General features: G+C 40.3%; 1 protein-coding gene across 5 annotated transcripts in view; it reads right to left on the bottom strand.

Moving 5' to 3' along the window:
• The window catches only part of VPS13D (vacuolar protein sorting 13 homolog D), a 289,932-nt gene that overhangs the window by 122,738 nt on the left and 139,782 nt on the right, over positions 1–27,412 (bottom strand). For all 5 annotated transcript variants that reach the window (XM_007980502.3, XM_007980501.3, XM_007980500.3 and 2 more), the window contains 9 exons: positions 27,046–27,221; positions 21,742–21,865; positions 20,638–20,873; positions 16,154–16,262; positions 11,409–11,572; positions 10,409–10,517; positions 7,287–7,466; positions 5,066–5,179; positions 4,109–4,258 (listed from right to left, as the gene is read on the bottom strand). In XM_007980502.3, coding sequence (XP_007978693.3) covers positions 4,109–4,258; positions 5,066–5,179; positions 7,287–7,466; positions 10,409–10,517; positions 11,409–11,572; positions 16,154–16,262; positions 20,638–20,873; positions 21,742–21,865; positions 27,046–27,221 — 1,362 coding nt within the window. The remainder of the gene's footprint in view (positions 1–4,108; positions 4,259–5,065; positions 5,180–7,286; positions 7,467–10,408; positions 10,518–11,408; positions 11,573–16,153; positions 16,263–20,637; positions 20,874–21,741; positions 21,866–27,045; positions 27,222–27,412) is intronic.

The following is a 27,412-nucleotide window of genomic DNA, read 5'->3' on the forward strand; positions in this document are numbered from 1 at the left end:
AATGCCTTATCCACTGTCATGGTATTCCATACAGCATTGCCTCTGACCAAGGCACTCACTTTTTGGCTAAAGAAGTGTGGCAGTGGGTTCATGCTCATGGAATTCACTGGTCTTACCATGTTCCTCATCATCCTGAAGCAGCTGGATTGACAGAATGGTGAAATGGCCTTTTGAAATCACAATTACAATGCCAACTAGATGACAACAGCTGGGGCAAAGTTCTCCAGAAAGCTATGTATGCTCTGAATCAGCATCCAATATATGGTACTGTTTCTCCCACGGCTAGGATTCACAGGCCCAGGAATCAAGGGCTGGAAGTGGAAGTGGCACCATTCACCATCACCCCTAATAATCCACTAGCAAAATTTTTGCTTCCTGTTCCTGCAACATTACATTCTGGTGGCCTAGAAGTCTTAGTTCCAGAGGGAGGAACACTGCCACCAGGAGACACAATAACGATTCCATTAAACTGGAAGTTAAGATTGCTACCCGGACACTTTGGGCTCCTCCTAACTTTAAGTCAAGAGGCTAAGAAGGGAGTTACAGTGTTGGCTGGCATGACTGACCCGGACTATCAAGATGAAATCAGTCTACTACTCCACAATGGAGGTAAGGAAGGTTATGCATGGAATACAGGAGATCCATTAGGGCATCTCTTAGTATTACCATGCCCTGTGATTAACGCAATGGGAAACTACAACAGCCCATTCCAGGCAGGACTACAAATGGTCCAGACCCCTCAGGAATGAAGGTTTGGGTCACTCTACCAGGAAAAAACCCGCACAAAACCATGACCTGCTGTGGTGCTTGCTGAAGGTAAAGGGAAGACAGAATGGGTAGTGGAAGAAGGTAGTCATCAATACCAGCTATGACCACATGCCCAGCTGCAGAAACAAGGACTGCAATTGTCATGAGTATTTCCTCCTTCTTTTGTTAAAAACATGTTTGTGCATGTATACACCTATACTAAAAAAAATCTTCATTTTATTTCCTTTCTCCTTCATCACATGACATAAGATTTATTGACTTCATATCAGCATTCAAGCATCGTTAACTTTATGTAATAGTATTTGGGTTGGGGATTGGTGTGTTTCCAGCTGTATGAAGGATAGTTGTAAGATGTTAGGTGTCATTATGACCTTACTGTTGTCTTTATTTGAAGATTATATATGATCTCAGCAGTTGACAAGGGGTGGACTTGTGATGGTTAATACTGAGTATCAACTTGATTGGACTGAAGGATACAAAGTATTGATCCTGGGTGAGTCTGTGAGGGTGTTGCCAAAAAAGATTAACATTTGAGTCAGTGGGTTGGGAAAGGCAGATCCAACCTTAAACTGGTAGGTGCAATCTAATCAGCTGCCAGCAAATATAAAGCAGGCAGAAACATGTGAGATGGGCCTATCCTCCCAGCCTACATCGTTCTCCCATGCTGGATGCTTTCTGCCCTCGAACAACAGACTGCAAGTTCTTCAGCTTTGGGACTTGGACTGGCTCTCCTTGCTCCTCACCTTGCAGACAGCCTATTGTGGGAACTTGTGATCGTGTAAGTTAACACTTAATAAACATACATACATACATATATATATCTCCTTTTAGTTCTGTCCCTCAAAGAGAACCCCGACTACACCGGTAACATGCTTTGCTTTGAAATCTATTCCGTCTGATGTTAATCTAGTCATTCCCACTTCCTATGACAAGTGTCAACATGGTATATCTTTTTCCATCTTCTTTCCTTTTAACCTATTTGTGTCTTTATCCTTAATGTGTGTTTCTTGTAGACAACATATAATTGGTTCATGCTTTTTTATACAATTTGATAATCTCTGCCTTTTGATTATGGTGTTTACAACATTTAAATTTAGTTAATTGATACCATTAGGTTTGAGTCTACCATCTTGCATTTTATTTTTTATTTGTCCCATCTATTCCTTTCCCTGCTTTCTGTTTTCTGCCTTCTCTTGGATTATTTATTATCATCATTTTTTTTCCTGAGACGTAGTCTCCATCTGTCACCTACGCTGGAGTGCAGTGGCACAATCTTGGCTCAACGCAAACTCCACCTCCTAGGTTGAAGCAATTCTCCTGCCTCAGCCTCCCGAGTAACTGGGATTACAAGTGCATGCCACCACATCTGGCTAATTTTGTATTTTTAGTAGAGATGGGGTTTCACCATGTTGGCCAGGCTGGTCCCAAACTCCTGCCCTCAAGTGATCCACTCGCCTCAGCTTCCCAAAGTGCTGCAATTACAGGCATAGCCACCTCGCCTGGCCTGATTTCATTTTATCTCCTTTGTTGAATTATTAGTTACAACTCTTTGTTATTTTGGTGGTTGCTTTAAGAGTTTTATGCTGTTTATCTTTATAAGTCTACATTCAAGTGACATCATACCACATCATGTATAAGATTACAGTAATAGACTTCCATTTCTCCCCTTCAGCCTTTATGCTATTGTTAAGAATCTCACTCTTACTTTAAATAAGAAGAAAATAATCTTATCTATTTACCCAGATAGTTATCATTTCTGGTATTCATTACTTTGTGTAGAACAGACTTTCACCTGATACTATTTTTTTTCCTTCTGCCTGATGATGTTCTTCTGCATTTTTTATAGCATGGGTCTGCTGATACCTTTCAGTACTTTAAAGATGTTGCTCATTGTCTTCCCACTCCCACTGTTCCCAACAAGAAATCTGTTGTCATTCTTATCTTTATTCCTTTGCACATAACACGTCTTTTTTTCTTGTTCCTTTGCTTTAACACTGGTTTTGAGTAATTTGATTATGATGTGCCTTGGTATAGTTTCCTTCACAGTTGTGTGCTATATTCCACCCATGTAGTTTTCATTACATTTTAATCTCTACAAGCTTTAGTTTATGTCTTCCATATCGCTACTTACCTTTTGAACACAGAGAATACAGTTATATTAACATTTTTAATGTCCTGCAAAAATTCTAACATCTGTGCCAGTTGTGGATCAGTTTTGACCAATTAGTCTCCTCATTATATAGAAAGTTTTCCTACTCCTTTGCACACCTGGTAATTTTTGATAGGATATCAGATATTGTGAATTTTACCTAGTTGGGTGCTACATTGTTGTATTCCAGTAAATCTTGAGCTTTATTCAAGGATATGGTTACCTTACTTGGGAAGAGGTTGATTCTTTCAGATCTTCCTTTTATGATTTCTTAGGCAGGTCTAGAGCAGTGCTCAGTTTAGGGCTAATCATGAAGGCAAGGCTTTCCTGAGACTCTTCCCAGTGTCTCATAAATTCTTAGTTTTTCCAGTCCAGCTGGTGGGCACAAGCACTATTCCTAGCCCTGTGTGGGCAGAGGCACTGTTCCTTCTGATCCTTTCAGATGGGTAGTTTCCTCACATACATCACTGACTAACACTCTGCTAAATACTCAAGAGGGACCCTCTATAGATCTTCAGGGTTTTTCTGTGCAGCTCTCTATGCCCAAGTGTACCATCCTATAACTAAAGATACCTTGGTCTTTCTAGACTCTCAGCTCTGTTTTTTCAACTTCTCCACTGTGCTGGGTACTTGCTTGGTCTCCCCTCCCTGGAAACTTTCTCAAATTGGTAAGAAAGGGCAATCACGGGGCTCAGCTCTTTTGTTGCCCACCTCTCAGAGCACTATCCTTCACTGTCTGATGTCCAGGGTCTCAATACTGTTATCTTCTTATTTATCTGGATTCTGGGGCTGTTTCAGGTGGGAGGGTAAATTTAGTTCCTGTTACTCCATCTTGACTGAAAGCAAAGACCAGTTCTTTAGTTTGTTCTCCCTATGACGGACCTCAATTCCTCCAAATGATGGTTAGATGACTTTCTGTCAGTTTTTCTATTGGCAAGATGGTGAACCATGGGTCACCTTCCTCCATGCCACCTTGACCAAGTTACCTCTAATATATGCGGAATTCTGCTGTATGTAGAAAAATTAATGAGACGAACGTAGGTAGAAACAACTATTTCATAGAATGATTTTTTGAAGGCCACAAGATATTTCCTCTAAAACATTAAAGTTCTTAGAACATCAAACATTAGATCTGGTTGGGTGGTCAGCATGAAAACAAGGTGACTAACAGCTCTGGAACTTCCCCCTTACCTGGACATCCCGTATGCTGAGTTCAAGCATGTGGCTAGTTGCCAGCTGTGTATAGTGCACACTGATTCCTGTAAGACTTGCAAAGACCAGTTCTTCCGGGACTTTATTAATTAAGGACAACCCAATTCCACCTTCTAACCTCACAAGCACCTGAAAGGAAACCAAAATACGGCACCTTGATTGTTTAAAACACAGCTCTTAGTGTCCAGGAGAGTATAAAAAATAAAGCATTTTACATTCCTCTACTCCCTTCCTCTCAGCAGATGAAAACTACTTAGGGGAGTCCTATTATTTACCTGGATGGCTCAAATGCCATCATCTCACTGGAAGCCTTGCTTGCTAGGCATACCCTTTACTCCAATGAGAACTCCAGAGTATGTGATGATACCCCTATCAAAGGACCAATGACATTCTGCATTTCATTATAGAAATCTAATTATTTGGGAATCTTTCACCTTATTTGGCATGAAAGCTCATAATTTGTTATCCACTACACTTCCATAACATCCAACACAGCGTTTTACACAGAGGCATTTGATTTTTTCAAAAATCACTGAATAAACATCAAATAAATATACTTTTTCATGTTCATCTCATCTTCCTTTTCAAACTTGTCACTCTCCAATCCCAAACACAGAAAACAAAAGGAAGATGTCAGAGATGGCTGAAGCAAAAACAAAATTGTTTGTCTTAAATCTTACTGAAATTCAAACAGTTTAGCTTCCTTTATTGTAATAATAGTTTAGCAATGCTTGCTACATTCTGATTCCACATAAACTTTGTTGTCATTTAAATAACACATTCACACATTCACTGATAAACAGTAAACACTGTGAAGCATAACTCATATTTAGAATCATACAGGATAGAAAGAAAATGGAAGGTCTAAACTACCACCAAGCAAAATTCTAAAAAACTGATGATCAAAGAAATAAATTTACAATATTTAGACCTTACTTCCAATTCCTGCTCTGTATCTGGATTCTTTAATTTCTGCAACTCTTGTTCGATGACAGGAAGTTCATCCACTTCATATGAACGGTTGCTTTTCCGTTGGCAGAAATCTGTTATCTGAAGTCAAATAAAACACCACATGAAGATGATTCACTCTTCCTTATTGAAACTATTCTAACCCAGGACAATTGTGTGGGTCAAAAGTCATTATATAATCAAGATTCATATGGAAGTGAATGGTTTCCAAAGGCAAGATCTGTGTAATAAAGAAGCAAACTTGGTTTTAAGTCTGCATGGCAAACTCAAGCTATACATCTTGACAGCCTCATGTAGTGGGGTTAGATATCTGCAGATGATCTCAAATTACAACTCAAGTCAAAATATGCAAACCTCAGGATCACTGCATTCATTTTTGCCTTAAGATTGCTTTATAAAGTGGTATTGTGAGTGGGCACAGTGGCGCACACCTGTAGTCCAAGCTACTTGCAAGGCTAAGGTGGGAAGATCGCTTGATCCCAGAAGTTCAAGACCAGCCTGGGCAACATAGCAAGACCCTATCTCCACAAAAAAATGAAAAGTAATTAGCTAAGCATGGCGGCATGCACTTGTAGTTCCAGCTACTTGGGAGGCTGAGGCGGGAGAATCACCTGAGCCCAGGAGTTCAAGGCTCTAGTGAGCTATGATTTTGCCACTGCCCTCCAGCCTAGGCGAAAGAGAGTGACACAGCTAAATACATAAATAAAAAGTGGTATTGTGAATTGTGATGCACTATCTCAGAGAGCTCATTGTTATATTTCAACATCTTTTTTTTCCTTTGTTCTGATTACGCTATGACCTGATAACCCTTATCCCCATCACAGATCTCTCCCCTGGGTTTCAGAGCCATAGTTACAATGACTCATGGACATCTTCACATAGATATCATACAGTTACCTTAACAAGTTCAAAATCGAACTCCTCCCTTCCTCTGCAAGTCTGCTCCATGTTCATCCCTTAGCAATCTGGATTATCATCCTGTGAGTTGCCCAAATCAGAACCTTGGAGGCCATTACTGACTCCTTCCTCTCCCTCATTCCCACATTCAGTCATGAAATCTGCCTGACTCTACTCCTAAGTAAGCTCTCGTTTCTATTCATTTCTCTCCAGCCTCCTCATGTCAACCCCTGCCACTTCTTCCAGTTCAGGCCACCATAACCTTTCATTGACGTTACTGCAAGAGCCTCTTACCTGGACTTTCTCTATCTCCAGTCTTGCCCCACTCTGGTTCTCTACCTTGCAGCCAGAGGAAGTGATCTAAAACGATTTTCTAATCATGCCATTCCCTGACTCCTTGTTGCCTTAGAAAAACCACAAATTCTTTAGTATGTATCTCTGACCTTTTCTGATCTGACCCCTGCTTCTATCTCCAAGCTTCTTTCTTACCATATTCTGTGTGCCACTTGGGCTGAGGACCACTCTGCTACCTGTGGGCCTTCACTAGTCAACTTCCCAAACAGTATGTCATTTACTTCCTATGTTTATTGGTCAATGATCGCCCATCCCCACTAGACTGTAAGCTCCAAGAAGGCAGGGAGTTTTGTCCGTTCACTGGTAAATGTTCAGTACCTAGACCTATGCTGGCTCAAGTAGCTGCTCAATAAAAACCTGTTGATGAACACACTCATTACTGAAGGCACAGCCCCTCCACCTGTACCTTTCTATTTGGCTAATTCCTTTCAGTTAACCTCTAGGTCTCAGCTTAAGTATTACTTCTCTTAGGAAGCTCCCCACCCTCCAAATCTGGGAATACAAATCCTTTCCATACACCCTCCATTCCTACTCTCATTACCACAATATTTTAATTATATGATTAAGGATTGCTGTTATCTTCTTGTTGTTAATGTTATTAAGATATTGTGTTACTAATGATTAACGACACCATTAATATGCACTGTTGTTAATATTATCTTGTTTAAATCTTATGGTTTTTTAGATTACCACACATTTCATTGATACTTTGCTTATACTTCCCACTTATTTTTTTCTTCTACTTTAGTTCTTATAACAACTTATGAGGTAGATCCTATCCCCATTTTACAGATGAAGAGACCATATCCTCATAACCGGCATAAACAAGTTCAATACGTATTTGCTAAATGAGTAACCATTGGGGGTGGGGGAAGTACAGAGTTTCGCATCCACTCTTATGACAAATTATCACCTGGAGTGCATGACAAATTATCACCTGGAGTGCTCTAGTTGGTCCATCTGGGATGACTCTGATGGATAACATTCCAGAACCAGGTCTCATTTTTTGATTAATAAATTGTTGTTCAGGTGGAACTGGCCCCAAAAGCTCCATGGAAGTGTCAGGACCAAGAACAACTTCAGCTCCATCAAACAAACCAGAAAGTCCTCCTTTGACCTAAAAGACATTGGAGTAGAGACTTGTGAGAAAAGACAGAGGCACTGACTTTGACAATTTAACACATCATTTCAAACAAGTTCCTAAATTTACATTCTCCTCTGGAGGGTCATGATCAATGTGCAACAAAGACTTTACTATTTGTTCAGCTTTGCAGATGATGAAAAACAGTAGGATTACTTGAGTAAGATTAAAAGTTATGCTCATAAATTTGGGTAATTATGAATAAGAGATAATTTCATGCATAGTAGATCAGTTTAATTCTGCCTTATTACTAATACTAACTTCTTGTCATTAAAATAAACTTCTAAAAAAGTAGTCAAAACTAGCTGTTTCTTTGAGTCTTCCTACTAGGGTTTGCTTAAAAATCTGAAATATTCTGAAAATAGAAAATAATTATTATAATCATTCAGCTTTCCAGTAAGAGGAAAATTCTCGAGTTGAAAACCTCCCCAAACAGGCCTGTGGCTGGACAACCAAACCAAATACTCAAAAGACAGTGTTTCTTCTAGAATGGAATACAGAGTTGAGAATGTCACCTGATACCCAGTTATTCAGGCTGTTAAAAGAAAAATTTCAAGCCAGGGGAGGTGGCTCAGCCTGTAATCCCAGCACTTTGGGAGGCCGAGGTGGGCGGATCGCCTGAGGTCAGGAGTTTGAGACCAGCCTGGTCAACGTGGTGAAACCCTGTCTCTACTAAAAATACAAAAATTAGCCAGGCATAATCCCAGCTACTCAGGAGGCTGAGGCAGGAGAATCGCTTGAACCCAGGAGGTGGAGGTTGCAGCGAGCCGAGATTGCGCCACTGCACTCCAGCCTGGGCAACACAGCAAGATTCCGTCAAGAAAGGGAGGGAAGTGGGGAGGGGGAGAGGGAAGGGGGGAGGGAGGGAGGGAGGGAGGGAGGGAGGAAGGAAGGAAGGAAGGAAGGAAGGAAGGAAGGAAGGAAGGAAGGAAGGAAGGAAGGAAGGAAGGAAGGAAGGAAGGAAAACTTCAGCCAAATTGAATTTAAAGGAGTTTAATTGAGCAATGAAAAATTTGCAAATCAGGCAGCCTCCAGAATCACAGCAGATTCAGAGAGACTCCAGGGATGCCTCGTGGTCAGAACAAATTTATAGACAAAGAAAGGGAAGTGATGTACAGAAATTGGAAGTAAACAGCTGGATTGGTTACAGGTTGGCGTTTGCCTTATTTGAACACAGTCTGAACACTCAGCTGTCTATGAGTAGTGGAAGTATCGCTGCTGTGACTGGCCAAGGCTCAGCTATTGTTACAGGCACATACTCCTAAGTTAGGATTTCAATCTTGCCTGCCGATTACGCTAGGTTACAGTTCGTCCACAGGGATTCAATTATAGAAGTACGGAGTCCTTCTCAGGCCATATTTAGTTTGCTTTAACAAGGCCTTTGGAGGAAAACACCTTCTCGCTACATGCCCCAAGTAAATCGAGTCTACAGGATGATGGCTGTGGGAAAGCAAACACAAGGCTAGAGAAGACAAAGGCAAAGTGTGTCTAAATCCCCTTTGTTAACTTTTAAATACTGACTCATGAAAAGCAAACTTTGAGCAGAGTTTATAGTACAGGTTTCAACACAAAGAAAGCTTTTTATAGCTATTATAAGTTTAGAAAGAAAGAACATATACAACCTAATAAGAGCAGTGTCAGAAAATGTTTTCATGTCTTCAATGAACTTTACTCAGCGTAATAAGATTGAAATAAGCTTACTTCCCTAACCAAAACACATTCTGCTCTGCTGAATACTGTTATTATACAGCCACTAACAAGCAGGGAAATGATGAAATAGATTTACAAAACAACAAACACCAAAAAGAGATTTTAAGGAAGAAAATGCTCCAAGAGCACTGGAATTACATGGGCTTTAGAAACAAACTAGAAGTGAAGTCAGGGTCAGACATGAAACCCACCAATTATAACAAGCCCTCTTTGCCTCTAGAAGTTTGAATTGTATTGCTAATTGAAAATCACAAATCCATTCCAGATGTGTGCTACATATAAGTAAGCAGCTTGTCTTTGATGAAAAAAGCTCAGGGCGATAGAGATAAAGAAAATAAATCTCACCAAAAGCAGTCAGAGGCTCCTTACAGTTTTTGCAAACTGCCCTGGAGTACAATCTAAGTACTCAGAGCTCTCTATCAAGGGTCTGATAGTCTCCTGTTTCCCTTTTGCGTAAAATCCCAGGCTGGACAGAACTGCACACACAATTGCAGGTGCTATTCTACTGTATGCCCAAACCTCCTAAACAGCTTCCTACTTCTCAGACCCCTGTTCTCATTCCCAGCCCGAGGCCAGAAAGGGCAGAAAATCCAAACCCTTGGTAATTTGCCAAACACATATTTGCTTAGAAAGTAGCTGGAAGTTTATCATGAGGTAGACTGGCTGAGGAGACGACAGAGGAAACTGTCCAGTAATCTTCATTCTGACATTTGCTACAGCAAATCAATGCTTATTTAGGCCAAAATGAACAGAATCAAGAGCACGTAGATGCCTGACGAATGCTCACCAGGCCATAGAATCCTTCACAAAGGACTTGCAGCTACGCCATTAACTTCACAGGTCTAAATCTAATTCATTTAACTTAGTGCTGGACTTTTAGTTATACTTTTTTTCTTTTTAAAATTACATAGGTAATATATGTCATCAAAGAAAAAGTCCAGGTAAGCCATGAAAAAAATATCTTATCATCCAGGGCAATCACTCTTAACACATGTATTGCATACCATCTCCAAGAACTTTTCCCATGTAAACAGATACAAATGCACAACAAAACTCTGACTTCCTTTTAACTAAAATGGAATAGAGTAAGTATTGCTCTGTAATTCGTTTTCCCGTTGAACAAGTCATCATGTGTAACTCAGTAGAGACTTTGTTTCAAAGAAGGCTCAACCACTGCTTGCTGCGATTGGGGATCAAAAACGACTGACCTGGACGACCAAGCCATGTAACCCACAGGTCAGTTTTCCCTCTCGGAAACTCCACGTCTGAGTTGTGCTTCGCCTGCGGTCAGGCTTTCTCAGCATCAGCGGCTCGTATCTGGAAAACGGAATGTACAATGAACCATGAACCCTCTGAGTCACCTGTTTCACGCCTGAAGGGAACATGAGGATGACGGTTTTGCTCTTCTTCCTTCTAATACCCTCCACCCTTAAAATCGAATGGGTAGTTAGCTTGAATCCTAGGGTAGTTAGGTATCTCTTGATAAGAAAAGAGGAATAAAGCAAAATGGAAAAACATGAAGAGGGGACACAAAGTAAGACATTAAAGATTTCATAACACACAGTAATATAGCCTCTCGCCTTCTCAAAATGGCAACTTATCATGCAGTATGGAAGGAACAGCTGCTAAATATATGTAAAATCTTTCCAACAGTCTTTTTTCTATTGTAGTTCTAAACTCTTTTCTGTTTTAACTTGTAAGTCAACTAAAGTTTTTCTGGAAATAACGTATTAACTGAAAACACACTGATTTTTATGGAGAAACGAAGGCACAGGCAAATAAAGTAACTTACTCAAACTTAAAGAGCTAATTTGAATCCAAGGATTTATTCATAAAAATACATCTGATTATTCTCTTAATTTCTGCTTTTGAAGGATTTAACAAAGTTATTAGAAAGATGTAAAAAAGAAACTACTTCCTCAGAATAAGGATGGAATGGAATTTGGGTGGAAGAAATACTCACTTTTCACATTATACCCATTTTATTGGTTGAAGTTTCTTAACATCTGCATGGGTATTGTCATCATAGCTTTAAAAAATTAAAGGGAAAGCCCAATACTCGTATTTGGGAATATGTCAGGCTTTTGTCATTGAAAAAAAATATACATTTTTACTTCATTTATAGAACTCTTGGTTTTTGGTATAGATTTCCTCCAAGTCTGAATTTGAAAGCAATGAGCTTGAATCAAAAGTTGCCTAGAAAATTACCTGTTGTCAGTCACTGCAGCGAGACCAGCAATATCTAAGATGGCCGACCCCTCGGTGGAGCGGGCGGCTGAGGGTTTATTGGGGTTGTGAGGAACCGAGGAGCCCTCATGGGCCAGCATTCCTGTTCCTGTCATCCTCCATAGCTGAGAACGCTTTCCTGGTTCCTGTTAAGTAGGGAGAAGCAAAAAGAGAAAGAGCCATTATATGCAGCCACAGCTAGCTCCTCACTTCAAGAGCTTCCTCTAGGGCTAAATAAGTTCTCATTAGGAAGTTTACTTAGACGTTTGCCACATTATATAAATGCTTAATTCAAACTTTCATGGTTATCTATCCTTTGTTGTTCTTAGGGTAAGATATGCTAACCTCTTGAACCAAACAACCAAAATTACAAATAATGTGCATTTTAAGAAACGTATTCTTTTCATAACCGAATTTTTTTCCTTTTTTAGAAATTAGAAACAAATGGCTGGGCAGCCTCCTACACTAGCTATACTGCCATGATCACTGCCATTCCAGATGGTGACCGTCTGGTGCCCTTACCTTAAAGAAGAGTGCAATTACATAAAGAATATACTATATACTCAATATCTGACTGTCAATCAGAATTTACCAGAGGCCTTCCTCCCTGTCCCCAATGTTGATAAGGAAAATGTACTATATTGATGATGTCCAATTTTCATGAGCTGATTGTATGTAAGTGTTAAGTTGGTTGCATTCAAAGGTTATGCTAATTGATGGCTAGTAATTCTCTTTTTTTTTTTTTTTTTTTTTTTTTTTTGAGATGGAGTTTCGCTCCTCTTCTCCAGGCTGGAGTGAAATGGCGCCATCTCAGCTCACTACAACTTCTCCTCCTGGGTTCAAGTGAATTCTCCTGCCTCAGGCTCCCGAGTAGCTGGGATTACAGGCGTGCACCATCACCTCTAATTTTTGTATTTTTAGTAGAGATGGCATTTTACCATGTTGGCCAGGCTGGTCTCAAATGCCTGACCTCAGGTGATCTGCCTGCCTCGGCCTCCCAAAGTGTTGGGATTACAGGCATGAGCTACTGTGCCTGGCCAGATTGCTAGTAATTCTAAATATATTTTCTCTTTAGAAATATTTTGTAAACAGCAGTTGGGCTTCCAAGTCAATCATGAAAGTCTATATAATCCATTATATACTAGAAGTCATAATACTTACTAAGAACTTACTATGTGCTAGACATTGGTTCACAAGACTTACATAAAATAACTCATTTAGGCCGGGCGTGGTGGCTCACACCTGTAATCCAAGCACTTTGGGAGGCCAAGGCGGGTGCATCACCTGAGGTCCGGAGTTCAAGACCAGCCTGGCCAACATGGTGAAACCCCGTCTCTACTAAAAATACAAAAATTAGCTAGGCATGGTGGCGCACGCCTGTAATCCCAGCTACTCAGGAAACTGAAGCAGGAGAATTGCTTGAACCCAGGAGGCAGAGGTTGCAGTAAGCCAAGATTGCACCATTGCACTCCAGCCTGGGTGACAAGAGTGAAACTCTGTCTCAAAAAAAAAAAGAAAAAGAAAAAGAAAAAAACTCATTTAATGCTACAAACAATCCAGTGACATATGTACTATAACTATCCCTCCTCACAGATGAGGAAGTTAAGCCTCGGTGAGATGAATAACTTCCCCACGGTGACATAACTAGTTAGATGGTAGGTCCAACATCTGAATCTCTGCAGCCTGATCCCAGAGTCAGCATGCTTAACTGCTCTATGCTGCCTCTCTAAGACAATCTGTATCGTTCCTTTTCAGTCACACCTATACTCCAGCTAGACCTGCCAGGATCACATATACTCCCACCAGGCAGGAACTCCTCCAGAGCAACAGACACATCAGGGTACCACAAACTCATTTACATGCTACCCCTGGCCGGACAGATAGCTTTTCATCACATTCTACAAGGTAAAAACTAACAAAGTAGCATGAACCCTGGAGTCAAAATGCTAGGATTTGAGATCCAGCTACACAATTTACAAGCTGAATGACCTTGGACAAGTTACTTAATCTCTTAGAGCCTCTGTTTCCTGATCTGTCAAAGACAGAAACTGTCTCATGGTTTTTGTGATAAGTGTAATAAATGTAATGTGCTTATTAGTACATGCCTGGCACAGGGTAGAGCCTCAATAAATGTTTGTTGTGTTATTATCATTACATCTCTTTATAGAGCACTTTATGTACATTATCTTAGCTAATCCTTCCAGCAAACCTGGGAGGTCAGTAGAAAAATGAAACTGAGAGAAATGGGAAATACTGGATACTATATATCTTTAAGTGGCAAAGCCACAACTCAAACCTAAAAACACATCATGCTCTCTTTGCTATGTGCTACTGCCTCCTCTGACTGCCAAAAGAGATGAAGCTGAGCTGTGCTTCCCATCTCCAATTCCCACATGCTTGCTTCTGTGTTCACAGGAAGAGAAAATACCTCTCCACAGCACCAGAAACAACAGGAAAAGCATCTCGGTTATCCTGTAGATGCTACAGATTGGGAATCAACACACAGATACCCAGGTGAGATCGAGTTTCCATACTGGGATTCCTCTACTGCCTGCCCATTTGTGCAGGCTCATCATAATTTGGAAACTACCAAAATTTCCACTTGAAAATCTGAGATGCACCATCCTCCTTCCAGTTCCCTTCCTCCCTTCCCTAATAATTTAGTCCTACAATCTTTAGATGGGGCTGTGGAAGGCAGAACTCCATGGGGCTTGTGTGTGTGTTGGGGATGGGGGTTGTGGCGGCCCAGTGTGGAACTGTTGAAGCACACGTGGAACAAGGAAGGCATCCACCTAGGTGATGGGGCAACCCAGAGCAGGGGTTGAAGCCAAGGTGGGAGGCCGGGGAGGGGTTTAATGGGAGCATCAAAGAAGGAGGTGAGGAGGGCATTCCTGCAAAGGGCAGGGTGGGAAGGGGGCAGGGCTGCCCAGTACACGGATATCAGAGCCCATGGGAAGAAACCAGGGTGTTCATATAGGACATGGGACAACTGTGGTGACGGAGGATGAGTTACACTCCGGGGAACCGATCAAATCATTAAATATATTCTCAGTGCTGGACAAGGGAAGTACAAATATGGAAAGGGAGAAAATTAGAATGAACTTTGTCATACTGGACTAGAATTGGAAATATTGGTGTGAACTGCTACTTTTTGGTATATAGACATAGAAATAAATATATACAGTATATAAATATGTACATAAAACACACATATATTTGTGCATACATTGATTAAAAAACCCTAGGTCTTCTGAGACAGCCTGGGAACCACACCACCACCACCACCACAAGTGCACCTAATTCATGAATCTCAAGTTTCTAAATTCCATTCTCTGATGGAAGGGATGAGGGCTCCCTGGAGAAACGGCAAATTCCAGGAATAGTGCAGGGAAAAATATAAGATGGACTCAGGATAACTTGCTGTGTCAGAAAGTAAGGAAGTGAGGGCACATGTTGAAAGGACACAGAAGGTTAAAGGAGCTCCCACTGGCCAAAGGTAAGAAAAACTGAGCATCAAAATAAATACCGGCCGGGCAAGGTGGCTCACGCCTGTAATGCCAGCACTTTCAGAGGCCAAGGCAGGTGGATCACCTGAGGTCAGGAGTTCGAGACTAGCCTGGTCAACATGGCAAAACCCCATCTCTACTAAAATTACAAAAATTAGCCAGGTGTGGTGGTGGGTGCCTGTAATTCCAGCCACTCAGGAAGCTGAGGCAGGAGAATTGCTTGAACCCAGGAGGCAGAGGTTACAGTGAGCTGAGATCGTGCCATTGCATTCCAGCCTGGGCAACCAGAGCAAGACTCCTTCTCGAAAATAAATAAATAAGTACATACATACACACATACATACCCACACACACACACATACTGACATAGTAACAGATAAAACACTGAATAAAACAGCAGCCCATACTGACACATACACACACACATACATAAATAGAAAATACGACAAATAGGAGGTTTACATAGTCTCAAAGTACCACGCCACAACATCTTGACTGATTATAAAAAGAAAAAGAGTAGCCTCACTTCTCAGTGGAAAAGGCTATCACATACCTTCTTCATCAATTGCAGTAAGTTAAAATCACCAGTAAGAGGACAAATCAACATCACAGCCCCACTTTGGTAAAATTCCTGCCAATCTTCTGGAAATTTGAGATTGTTTCCAAATAAAAAGTAAAAAAACAAAAACAAACCAAACCAAAACCTAAAATGTCAAACTGTCTATACTTGGTTTCCAACTGAAATGGAGAGGTCCATTTCTTAATGCCAATTCATACACTTTCACCTAATGTTAAATGTCAACGTAACTCTTTTATCATCTACTCTCCTATTTACTAGCCGTCATCCTCATCAAGTGAAATAACTGAAAATGTTCTATAAGTTATAAAATGTTATATAAAATGTTACAATTATTGCTACTTAATTTTAGAAATTTGTTCTTGTCTGCTTAACAGTCACCAAGCCCTTGGTGATTCCACGTATATTTATTATTCACGTTCTGCTGATCACACGTGGTGATCACATTCCACTCCAGAAGTCATCTTACTCCTGAGCTGGTACTCATCACTCTAACACTGACCTGGAAATGCCAAGAGGCCTGGGTTCCACATGACAAGTCCCTGTGGCCTCATCATGAAATAAGGACCCTGAACTGGGTGATTCTGAGGCCCGTCCAATGCTAAAAACCTTGTATTCTAAACTCGGATTGTAAGCTCTCTTACCTTCTTTTTTAAAATGACTCTTTGTGTCTTGGGTGAGACATCCAACACAAGCTCTGCACAGGTAATTGCCTTGTTGGAAGCCACAGGCCTGCCTGTTCCCTCCTGCAAGCTAGAATTTAAAAAAAAATATATATTACATATAAATATAGATACAGATATACACACATACTCACACATGTATTCAAGTATTAATAAGCAAACGCCCAAAACTTTTATTAAAGAAGAAAATTTTTTAAAGCATAGAAGAAAAAGTCTGATACAAGAACACAAAGATCAGGGTTGCATTTTTTTTCCCTACACAGTTCCAAGATTCATCTCTCAGAAGACACACTGACAATTTTCTTTTCTTAATAATTTTAGTGACTTAAAATTCAGATGTAAAAGTATAACCATATATCTTTAGAGGCCAAAAAAAAAAGGCAAAAAAATCGGCCAGGCACAGTGGCTCCTGCCTGTAATCCCAGCACTTTGGGAGGCCAAGGCAGGTGGATCTCTTGAGGCCAGGAGTTCGAGACCAGCCTGACCAACATGGCAAAAGATGAGTACCAGCTCAGGCAAAACAGATCACCATCTCCATTAAAAATACAAAAATTAGCCAGGCGTGGTAGCGGGCCCCTGTAATCCCAGTTACTCAGGAGGCAGAGGTATAAGAATTGCTTGAACCCGGGAGGCAGAGGTTGCAGTGAGCTGAGACTGCGCCACTACACTCCAGTCTGGGAGATAGAATCAGACTTTGCCCCAACCACACACCCCCACCTCCAAAAAACAAACAAACAAACAAACAAAAAAAACGCCAAGCCAGACAATTCAAGGGACCAAAAATTAGCTTTATTCTGCCAGGCAGATGATCAGCATCATTGCATTACCAAGTCTTGGCAAGAAATCAGAGGTCCCTTTAGGATGAAAAGAAAACAAAACGTTCATAATCAACTCCCTCCAATTCAATCGTGTTACGTTTCTCTGACGCTAAAGAATCCTAAGCTTTATGGAATGTTGCAGCCTGGCTACACTTAAGGTTGTTTGGAAATTTTATTTAAATTATTCTCCTCTTTCTATTAACCCCTATTAGCAAAAAAAAAAAAAAAAAAGGGTAATGAATTCAGCATTAAAAACTAGTCTTCATGACACCAAAAGCACAAGTAATCTTTGTTTCCCCCAAAGCAGATAAATTATACGTGATCAAAATGAGAAACTTCAATCTAAAAGTAAAAAGACAACTCACAAAAATAATGGGAGAAAAAAATTGCAAATCATACATCTGATAAGAGACTGATAGATGTGAAGAACTCTGACAATTCAACAATAAAAAGGCAAAAATTTCGGCCAGGCACAGTGGCTCCTGCCTGTAATCCCAGCACTTTGGGAGGCCAAGGCAGGTGGATCTCTTGAGGCCAGGGGTTTGAGACCAGCCTGACCAACATGGCAAAATCCTGTCTCTATTAAAAATACAAAAATTAGCCAGGCATGGGGGCAGGCCCCTGTAATCCCAGTTACTCAGGAGGCAGAGCTATAAGAATTGCTTGAACCCGGGAGGCAGAGGTTGCAATGAGCTGAAACTGCACCACTACACTCCCAGTTACTCAGGAGGCAGAGGTATGAACATTCCAAAGCTTAGAATTCTTTAGCGTCACTCTAATTCCATTTGAAATATGGAAAGCATTTGAATACACTTTCTCCAAAGAATATACACAAATGTCTAATAAGCACATGAAAAGACACATAACATCATTAGTTATTAAGGATGCAAATCAAAAGCCACAATGAGATACCACTTCATACCCAGTAGGATGGATATCATTCAAAACAAAACAAAACAAAACCAGGCCTGGCACAGTGACTCACACCTGGAATCCTAGCACTTTGGGAGGCTGTGGCAGGTGGATAGCTTGTGCCCAGGAGTTTGAGATCAGCCTGGGCAAAATAGTGAGGCCCTGTCTCTACCAAAAAAAAAATGTTTTTTTTTTTTTTCAATTAGCTGGACATGGTGGTGCATACCTGTAGTCCCAGCTATCAGACAGGCTGAAGCAGGAGGACCGTTTGATCCCAGGAGGTCGAGGATGCAGCAGGCCAAGATTGTGCCACTGCACTCCAGCCTGGGTGACAGAGACCTTGTCACAAAAATAAAAATAAAAACAAAAACAAAAACCAACACATGTTGGTGAGGATGTGGAGAAACTGGAACCTCTGTACATTGTTAGTAGGAATGTACAATGGTTTAGCCACTGTGGAAAACAGTATGGCGGTTCCTCAAAAAGTTAAACATAGAATTATAATAGAATCCAGCAATTCCACTCTTCTGTATAAAGCAAAAGAATTGAAAACAAGTACTCAAACAAATATATGTACAGGCATATTCACAACAACACTGTTTACAATAGCCAAAATGCAGAAACAACCAAATGTCCATCAACGAATAACTGGATAAACAAAATGTAGTATACACATAAAATAGCATAGTATTCAGCCACAAAAAGTACTGAGTACTTTTCATAAAAAGAACGTGCTGGGCGCGGTGGCTCATGCCTGTAATCCCAGTACTTTGGGAGGCCGAGGCAGGTGAATCACGAGATCAGGAGTTTGAGACCAGTCTGACCAACATGGTGAAATTCCACCTCTCCTAAAAATACACAAAATTAGCCAGGCACGTGGTGGCATGCACCTGTAATCCCAGCTACTCAGGAGGCTGAGGCAGGAGAATCGCTTGAACCTGGGAGGCGGAGGTTACAGTGAGTGGAGATCACACCACTGCACTCCAGCCTGGGCAACAAGAGTGAAACTCAGTCTCAAAAAAAAAAAAAAAAAAAAAAAAGAATGAAGCATTGCCACATGCTACAATGTGTATAAACCTCAGAAACATTATGTTAAGTGAAAGAATCCAGACAAAATAGGTCCCTCCTATGAGTCCATTTCTGTGAATGTCCAGAATAGGTCAACCCATAGACACCGAAAGCAGATAGGTGGTTTCCTGAGGCTGGAGACAGGGAGGAATGGGGAGTGACTGCTCAATAGATTTTGGGTTCTTTTTGGGGTGATAAAAATGTTCTGAACTAGGTAGAGGTGGTGATGGCGCAATATTATGAATGTACCAAATGCCACGGAACTGTTCACTTTAAAGTAGTTACTTTTATGTTATGTGAGTTTCACCTCAAAAACAAAATTAAAAAAATATTCTTCCTCATCATTTATTCCTTCCAAGAATGCAAAGAATTAGTATCTAATATACTCCAAAAGATGGCTCAACCTCTTAGCACAGTAAGATTATTCTAATTCTGCTGTTAGATTCTGTACACCAAGATTCCAGGAGCTTCTCTTTTATCTATTCCATATCGGTTCAACCCATTAAGCCCATAATCCTCCACTAGGATTCTTCAGTTAAAGAGCTTAGTAACTACTGGAATTTACAGAACATAAGGAGAAAAACATAACAAACAACCAGATTTAGATTCGGTTTTTCAGGCATTAAACCTTAAGCATGTCCCACTGTTAAGTGTCATCATCTTTAAAAACAAATTAACAACAAACAAACACACTGACTCAATTACAACAAGATAAACATCCTAGCACCATCATTACCAAAGGGAACGTCAACAGACAAAGAAAGAATGGTCCTTCTCTGCAAATTCAATTATTACTAGCGAAATCTGGACTCTAAGCAGATCAGAGAGAGAATGCAAAAACCCAGAGATTATTTTCTGGGCCCCAGGCATGTATAAAAATCCTATTCATATGCAAAAATGTTCCGAACATTTTGGAAAGGAATGTGACTTTAAACGCCCTATTCATCAGGTGATTTATATTTGTAATGTTAAAGATTAAGCTATTTTCCATTTCTTCACAGATGCACTTTAAAATTGGCCCTGTTATTTCAGCACAGAAACAACAGGCTATATTTATATGTTGGTAGAATGACTACTTTTGAAAGCCCAGTGTTTTGAATCCCTGCATGGCAATCTAACAGAAGAATTAAAATAAGCTCAATATTCTTCACCTGACTTTTCTAAATACAACTAGTCAAACAACAGTGAAGGCAATGGAATGGCTGTGAAATTAAGCTACTGTATTTGGCTTTAGGTGACTATTAAGACAGACCCTTAGGTGTCTGCTTAATCAGGATTCTCAATGGGGTGGGGGAGGAGAGTGAGAATGATAACTTGAATAATTGTGATGAAGGTTAGTCAGTTTCAAAAGCGGAAACAGGCAAAACAAATAAATAGCAAAAAGAAAATTTAAATACTAGAATGAATTCTTGGGAGAGATCTTTAACACAGGAAGGGTCTTGACTCTTTGGATAAATTTTAATCTAGCCAAAAGACAAGAGCTTAAATTACATGACCTCTTAAGAGAGACACTGAGCCTAGGATTTGGTAAAGAATGAAATAATCTTCCTTTGTACTTTGGTCTCCTAAGAAACTGCTTAACATTTAAAACCTGTTAATAATTAGAACCTTCTGCTTTATAAGAACAGTAATTTAATCAAGAATTACCCAGAGAATGTATATGTAGCAGCAATGTAAATGAAATTTTCATAATAAAGCTGCCGATTATCCTGGAAATCATTCATGTTGCAGTTGATCTCGGAGGACCCTGCCCCTTTAACAGTCAGAGTGATAAAAGGTGGCAGGGTGGGTTCGTCCCAGGCATAATCCAATGAAGTCATGGGCTTCACTTCAGTCCGGAGCCTGGGTTCAGCTACGCCATGCTGAGTAAAGACAACCGGGACCTAGAGTGATGGCAGAGAGGACAAAGAGGACTTTCATTCAGAGTGTGGTTATTGAAAAGTGAGTCAGTGCTTCCTAGGTTTAAGTTCCAAATCCTTCCTAAATGCATCTTACACAGGGAATAAGCCCCAGTGAAATTCATCATCTCACCTTTCAAATGTTTCTAATCATCTCACACATTCCAACAAACTCACCAATTAAAGGACATGTGCTACACACACACACACACACACACACACACACACACACACACACCCCCTATGGAATGAAGGGCTTTAAAATCTTTCCCAAGTCAAATATCTAGGGGGAGCAATTCTATCCTTCCAATGGCATCCTTCTAGCCCAAACCCCCATGATACATTTTGAATACAGAAAAAAATAAGAATTTTGGAATTTGGCTACAGATCATCATATATAAGACCTATTATTATTCAAAAGCATAATTAAAATAGAATCGAATGATTTCCACATTGACTTTCTTGAAAAATTTATGAAAACGCTCACTGTAACCAAGTCCAACGGCAGAGTTGCCCATTCCCATTGTCATTGGACAAGCCGATGTCTTTCTCTGTTTGAATGGGATGTCCACAGAGGACATAGCGTCAACCAACCACTCTAGTCAAAATAGATAAATCTGGGGGCTAAAAGATTACTTCTGCCCGGACAAGGGTGCCCAGCAATCAAAATAATCAGCAGAAAACACCTCTTAATGGTAAGGATTTCTAGGATTGTCCAGATATAAAGAACCTATCCACATAGCTTCCTTGAAACCCAACTTGAAAAGGTATTGTACCATTGTGTGAAGGGCAGCACACACTCCACCCTCCCACACATGAAACAGTCAAACTGGCTCTCAACTCCACTTGATACCTTAGAAAAGTTGTCAATTCGGAAAGGAGGAGGTAACTGATCTGTGTCACTAAATGAGATCCTGTATGTAGCTCCTCGGAGAGTAATTTCCACTCGTAGGAAGAAGCATTTTCCCAAGGTATCCCTGCAGGACAAGGAAACAAAAGAGGCTACATAAAATGTAGGAGACAAGATGCAATCCACTTACTTCTCATATTTCTGACAATCACAACACTGTTTGGGCCTCAGTCAATATCACTGAACTTACAGCCCACTGTGTATTCATCATCTGAAAAAAGTAGAAATTGGTAATATGATTACAAAATGGTGATTTTCTAATTCTCCCATTTCTTCAACATTTATACACTGATATTCTGCTGTAAAGAAGAGGATGGATGGATGGACATAATGTACGTGTATGTACGTGTGTGTATGTGTATATATACATACATTTATACATAGATAAATCACTGAAGGAAATGAAAAGTTTACCTCAACAGAAAATTATCAGTGAATAATTGTAGAGGAAATTAGACAATTAAAAATCAGCATTTCTGGCTGGGCATGGTGGCTCACATCTGTAATCCCAGCACTTTGGGAGGCCAAGGTGGGAGGATCACTTTAGCCCAGGAGTTTGAGACCAGCCTGGGCAACATGGTGAGACCTCACCTCAATTAAAAATAAAAACAAAATTAGTTTTTTGGTTTTTGTTTTTTTTTTTGAGACGGAGTGTCGCTCTGTCGCCCAGGCTGGAGTGCAGTGGCGCGATCTCGGCTCAACGCAAGCTCCGCCTCCTGGGTTCTTGCCATTCTGTGCCTCAGCCTCCAGAGTAGTTGGGACTATAGGCACCCCGTCACCATGCCCAGTTAGTTTTTTTTACTTTTTGTTTTGTATTTTTAATAGAGACCGGGTTTCACCGTGTTAGCCAGGATGGTATCGATCTCCTGACCTCGTGATTTGCCCGCCTCAGCCTCCCAAAGTGCTGGGATTACAGGCAATAATTAGTTTTTTAATAATCTGCATTGCAACCACCAAGGTAATAAGTGATTCAAGAACCATTAAACCATTGAATGAAAGGTTTTTGGGAAACAGAATATTCACTTAGTCTTAAATTATTCCCTCAATGGGATTATTCTTATTTACAAAGAACAAAGGAAACTTCACAAAAAAGAGGCCTGCTGGACACCACTTTAACCAGGTGATGAACAACTTACCACCACCAATAATGAGACCAACAGACATCACAGGCATCCTACTGTGACACAGTGGGAAACACACAGCAACACACAGGTAGTATAGTTATCAGAAATACTTGACCCAAATCTACAGACAGGAAATCACTGCCCAAATGCAGAAAATAGGACATTCCACAAGAAACTAGCTTGGAGTCTTCAAAAATGTCAATGTCACTAAAGACAAAATGGGCAAAGCGAGACTACTCTAGATTAAAGGAGACAAGAGAATACACGAGCCAAGTAAAATAAATGATCCTTGACTGTATCCTAGATCAATGGGAAGGGAGTTGCTATGAAGGACATTTTAGTCATTCATTCAGTCTATGAAAACTATTTATTAGAAAACATGTCAGGGTTAAATTTCATCAGTATGTGATAACAGTATTATATTTAATTAGAAAAATGTCCCTATTTTTAGGTGATGAGTGAAGTTTTTAATGGCTTAAGTTTCATGATGACTTTAATTTACTTTCTAATAGTTCAGAAAGGAAAATCTGTGTTCATGTACATGAAGAGAGAAGTAACAGGTAGCAACATGCTGAAAATTGGTAAATCTAGGTAAAAGATATAGGGATATTCATTTACTACTCTTGTAACTTTCCTATAGTTTAAATTATTTCCAAATGAAAAGGTGAAGAAAGTAAAGTAAATAGATGGCATAGGTCTGTTCTCAGTAGTTTAGGACTGCTCTTAGGACTGCACGTTAAAACCATTTTAAAAGGATTAACAAAAATTACACAAATCACCCTCCTCCTCCAAACTGGCTTCCAATTCTCACACAACAGATGTTCCCTGCCTCTACCCAGGGAATATAAAAAACAATGGTGGTTTTAGCTATAGAATCCCTTTTCCCTCCCCACTCCTTCACCAAATAAAATCTTACGGGGAGCGCATTATGCTAACAGACAAAAGTGCTGGTTGAGGTAGGGATGAGAGTGTAGAGCCCTACCCAGTAGACCCCCTTGGTCACTAGAGTCACCTCCTTAAAACCCAACAGCTCCTAAAAACATAGCCTAAAAACCACTATATCCACATCCAATTCACACTAAAAAAGGCCAGGGCAAAGTATAATTAAGAAGGGCTCACTATTGAATCAGATAATACATTTAAAAGTCAAATATAAGTCCTATTTTGGGGCCAGGTATGGTGGCTCACACTTGTAATCCAGGCACTTTGGGAGGCCAGAGCAGGAGGATCACTTAAGACCAGAAGTTCCAGACCAGCCTGGGAAACATAGTGAGACCCTATCTCTTCATTTTTTTCTTTTTTTCTTTTTTTTTTTTTAATTAGCCAGGCATGGTTGTACACGCCTGTAGTCCCAGCTACTCAGCAGGCAGGAGGGTCACTTGAGCCTAGATGTTCAAAGTCACAGTGAACTATGATTGCACCACTGCACTCAAGCCTGGGCAATAGAGCGAGACTCTATTTCCAACAAAAACAAAAACAAAAACAAAACCACTATTTTGAAGAACTATTTTGGAACATCTATTGTTAAATTATCGTATTTCTGTTTCTTCGTAATAGTGTTCTCAATAAAGAGCTGACCATAAAGTATAAAAGATTAAATTTTGCCTCTAAACATGTTCAAATAGCACTGATTTCAGATTCTTTAACTTCAAAAGCATTTGATGAAAGAATTTTTTTTTTTTTGAGACGGAGTCTCACTCCGTCATCCAGGCTGGAGTGCAACGGCACAATCTCAGATCACTGCAACCTCCGCCTCCTGGGTTCAAGTGATTCTCCTGCCTCAGCCTCCTGAGTAGGTGGGATTACATGTGCACGCCACCACACCCGGCTAATTTTTGTATTTTCAGTAGAGATGGGGTTTCACCATGTTGGTCAGGCTAGTCTGGAACTCCTGACCTTGTGATCCACCCACCCAGGCCTCCCAAAGTGCTGGGATTACAGGCGTGAGCCACTGTGCCCGGTCTGATGAAAGAAATTAAAGACACAATTGAAAAGACTTCCCATGTTCAGGGACTGGAAAACATAGTTTTTAAGATGTCAATACTACAAAACCATATGGACTTCATGCAATCCCTATCAACATTCCAATAGCATTTTTTGCAGAAACAGAAAAATCCACCTTGAAATTCATATGGATCTAAGCAACTCTGAATAGAGAAAACGACCTTGAAAAAGAAAACAAAGTTGGAGGTCTCACATTTCCTTATTCCAAAATTTAATACAAAGCAACTATAATCAAAACAGGGTGGTAATGGCATAAAGACATATAGACCAATAGAATAGAGAACCCAGAAATAAACTTCCACATGTAGGGTCAAATGATTTTCAACAATAGTACTAAGATCATTTAATGGGAAAGGAGAGTCTTTTCAATAAATGGTGCTGAGAAAACCAAATATCCACATACCAAAAAAATGAAGCTGGACCCTCACCTTATGCCATACACAAACATTAACCCCAAATTAATCAAAGACCTAGAAGTAAGAGCTAAAACTATAAAACGCTTAGAACAGGAATTCCTACAATTCGAAAACAACCTAACTCAAAAATTGGCAAAGGAATTGAATAGATATTTTTTCCAATGAAGATATACAAATGGCCAAAAAGCACATGAAAAGATGCTCAATATCACTAATCAATAAGGAAATACGAATTTAAACTCACACCCATTATACAGAAGCGGGACTATCACTTAAGGCTTGTGCCAAAAACCAAAGAAAACAAGTGTTGGTGAGGCTGTGGAGAAAATGGAACCCTGTGCACCGGTGGCAGGAAAGTAAAATGGTGCAACGACTCCGGAAAACCATGGTGGTGCCTCAACAAATTAAAACCAGAATGATTATGTGATCCAACAATTCCACATCTGGATCTATACCCAAAATAACTGAAAGCAGGGTCTGGAACTGATACTGATACACCTGTGCTCGTAGCAGTTCGTGATAGCCAAAAGGCAGAAGCAACCCAAGTGTGCATTAATAGGCGAATAAACAAAAATACGAACATTGACAACACTATGCTAAGTGAAATAAGCCAGTCACAAAAAGACAAATACCATATGATTAAACTCACATGAGGTACCTAGAGCAGTCAAATTTACAGACACAAAGTAGAACATGGTGGTCAGGGGCTGAGGGGCATGGGAATGGGGAGCTGTTTAATGGGTACAGAGTTTCAGTTTCACAAGATGAAAAAAGTTTGGGGGATTGTTTCCATAATAATGTAAATGTACTTACACCAGTTAACTGAATACTTAAAAACGGTTAAAATAGTAAATTTTATGTCATGTCTGTTTTACTACAATTTAAAATATTTTTAAATACTTTTTTTAAAGTGTATGATGAAAGCAAAAAGAAAGTTGACCTTATCCTGGGCTAGTTAAGGCTGATTTTTTTTTTTTTTTTTTTTTTGAGATGGAGTCTTGCTCTGTCGCCAGCCTGGAGTGCAAGGGTGTGATCTCAGCTCACCACAACCTCCACCTTCCGGATTCAGGCGATTCTCCTGCCTCAACCTCCTGAGTAGCTGAGACTACAGCCACACCACACCACCATGCCCAGCTAATTTTCGTATTTTCAGTAGAGACGGGGTTTCATCATGTTGGCCAGGACGGTCTTGATCTCTTGACCTCATGATCCGCTCGCCTCGGCCTCCCAAAGTGCTGGGATTACAGGCATAAGCCATTATGCCCGGCCTGGTTAATTTTTCTTAACAAGAACTGAGTGTTACCACATTAGGTGTAGAAAGCCAGATGATATAGTAGAACAGCATCGAATGAAAGAAGGGTTTATATAAATATGTCAGAAAATACAAAAATATTTATAATGAGCGTTACCATCTAAATGCAGACAGATCTTTCAAAGTTGCAGGTAATCAAAATATGAGCTCAGTGTTACTCTTTGGATTAGACAATAGCAATTACACCATGGTCAAAACTGGCAACACCTCCTTTAGTTTATTCCATCAAATTATCCGCTCACATTTCCCCGGACTTTTCAAGTTCTAAGACCTCTGTCTGAGCCAGAAATATTTGTGCCCATTTTACAAAAGGCAATACCGGCTTGTTACTACAGTACTGCATCTCAAACGGGGGCTACTTTTTTGTCTCTATTTAGAGTCTCAAACTGACCTCATGTTGATATGGAAGGAATTATTCTTGTTGACTTCAAAGCCTCCAGACCAAATACAATTGGGGACATCCATCAGTCTGACACACAAGAGCTGATCATAGTCATTGCGGGGCCAGTGGAACACCACACTGGAACCAGGAAGGGTGGAGATGTAACCTTCAGGATTGGCTGTTCCCTAGAACACACAGGATCACGGGCTTTAGTCAACAAGTCGATTCATGACAGTAAGTGTTACTGAGTACCTACTCTGAGCCTTACCCTCTAACAGGAGCTATCTGGGTACCAAAGTTACAGAGCAGTTACTCGCACAACAGAATGTACAGTCTTCATGGAAGATGACATTAAAACTCGTGCTATTACATAGGC

Source organism: Chlorocebus sabaeus, chromosome 20, assembly GCF_047675955.1.
Source record: "Chlorocebus sabaeus isolate Y175 chromosome 20, mChlSab1.0.hap1, whole genome shotgun sequence".
NCBI classification, from domain to species: Eukaryota; Metazoa; Chordata; class Mammalia; order Primates; family Cercopithecidae; genus Chlorocebus; species Chlorocebus sabaeus.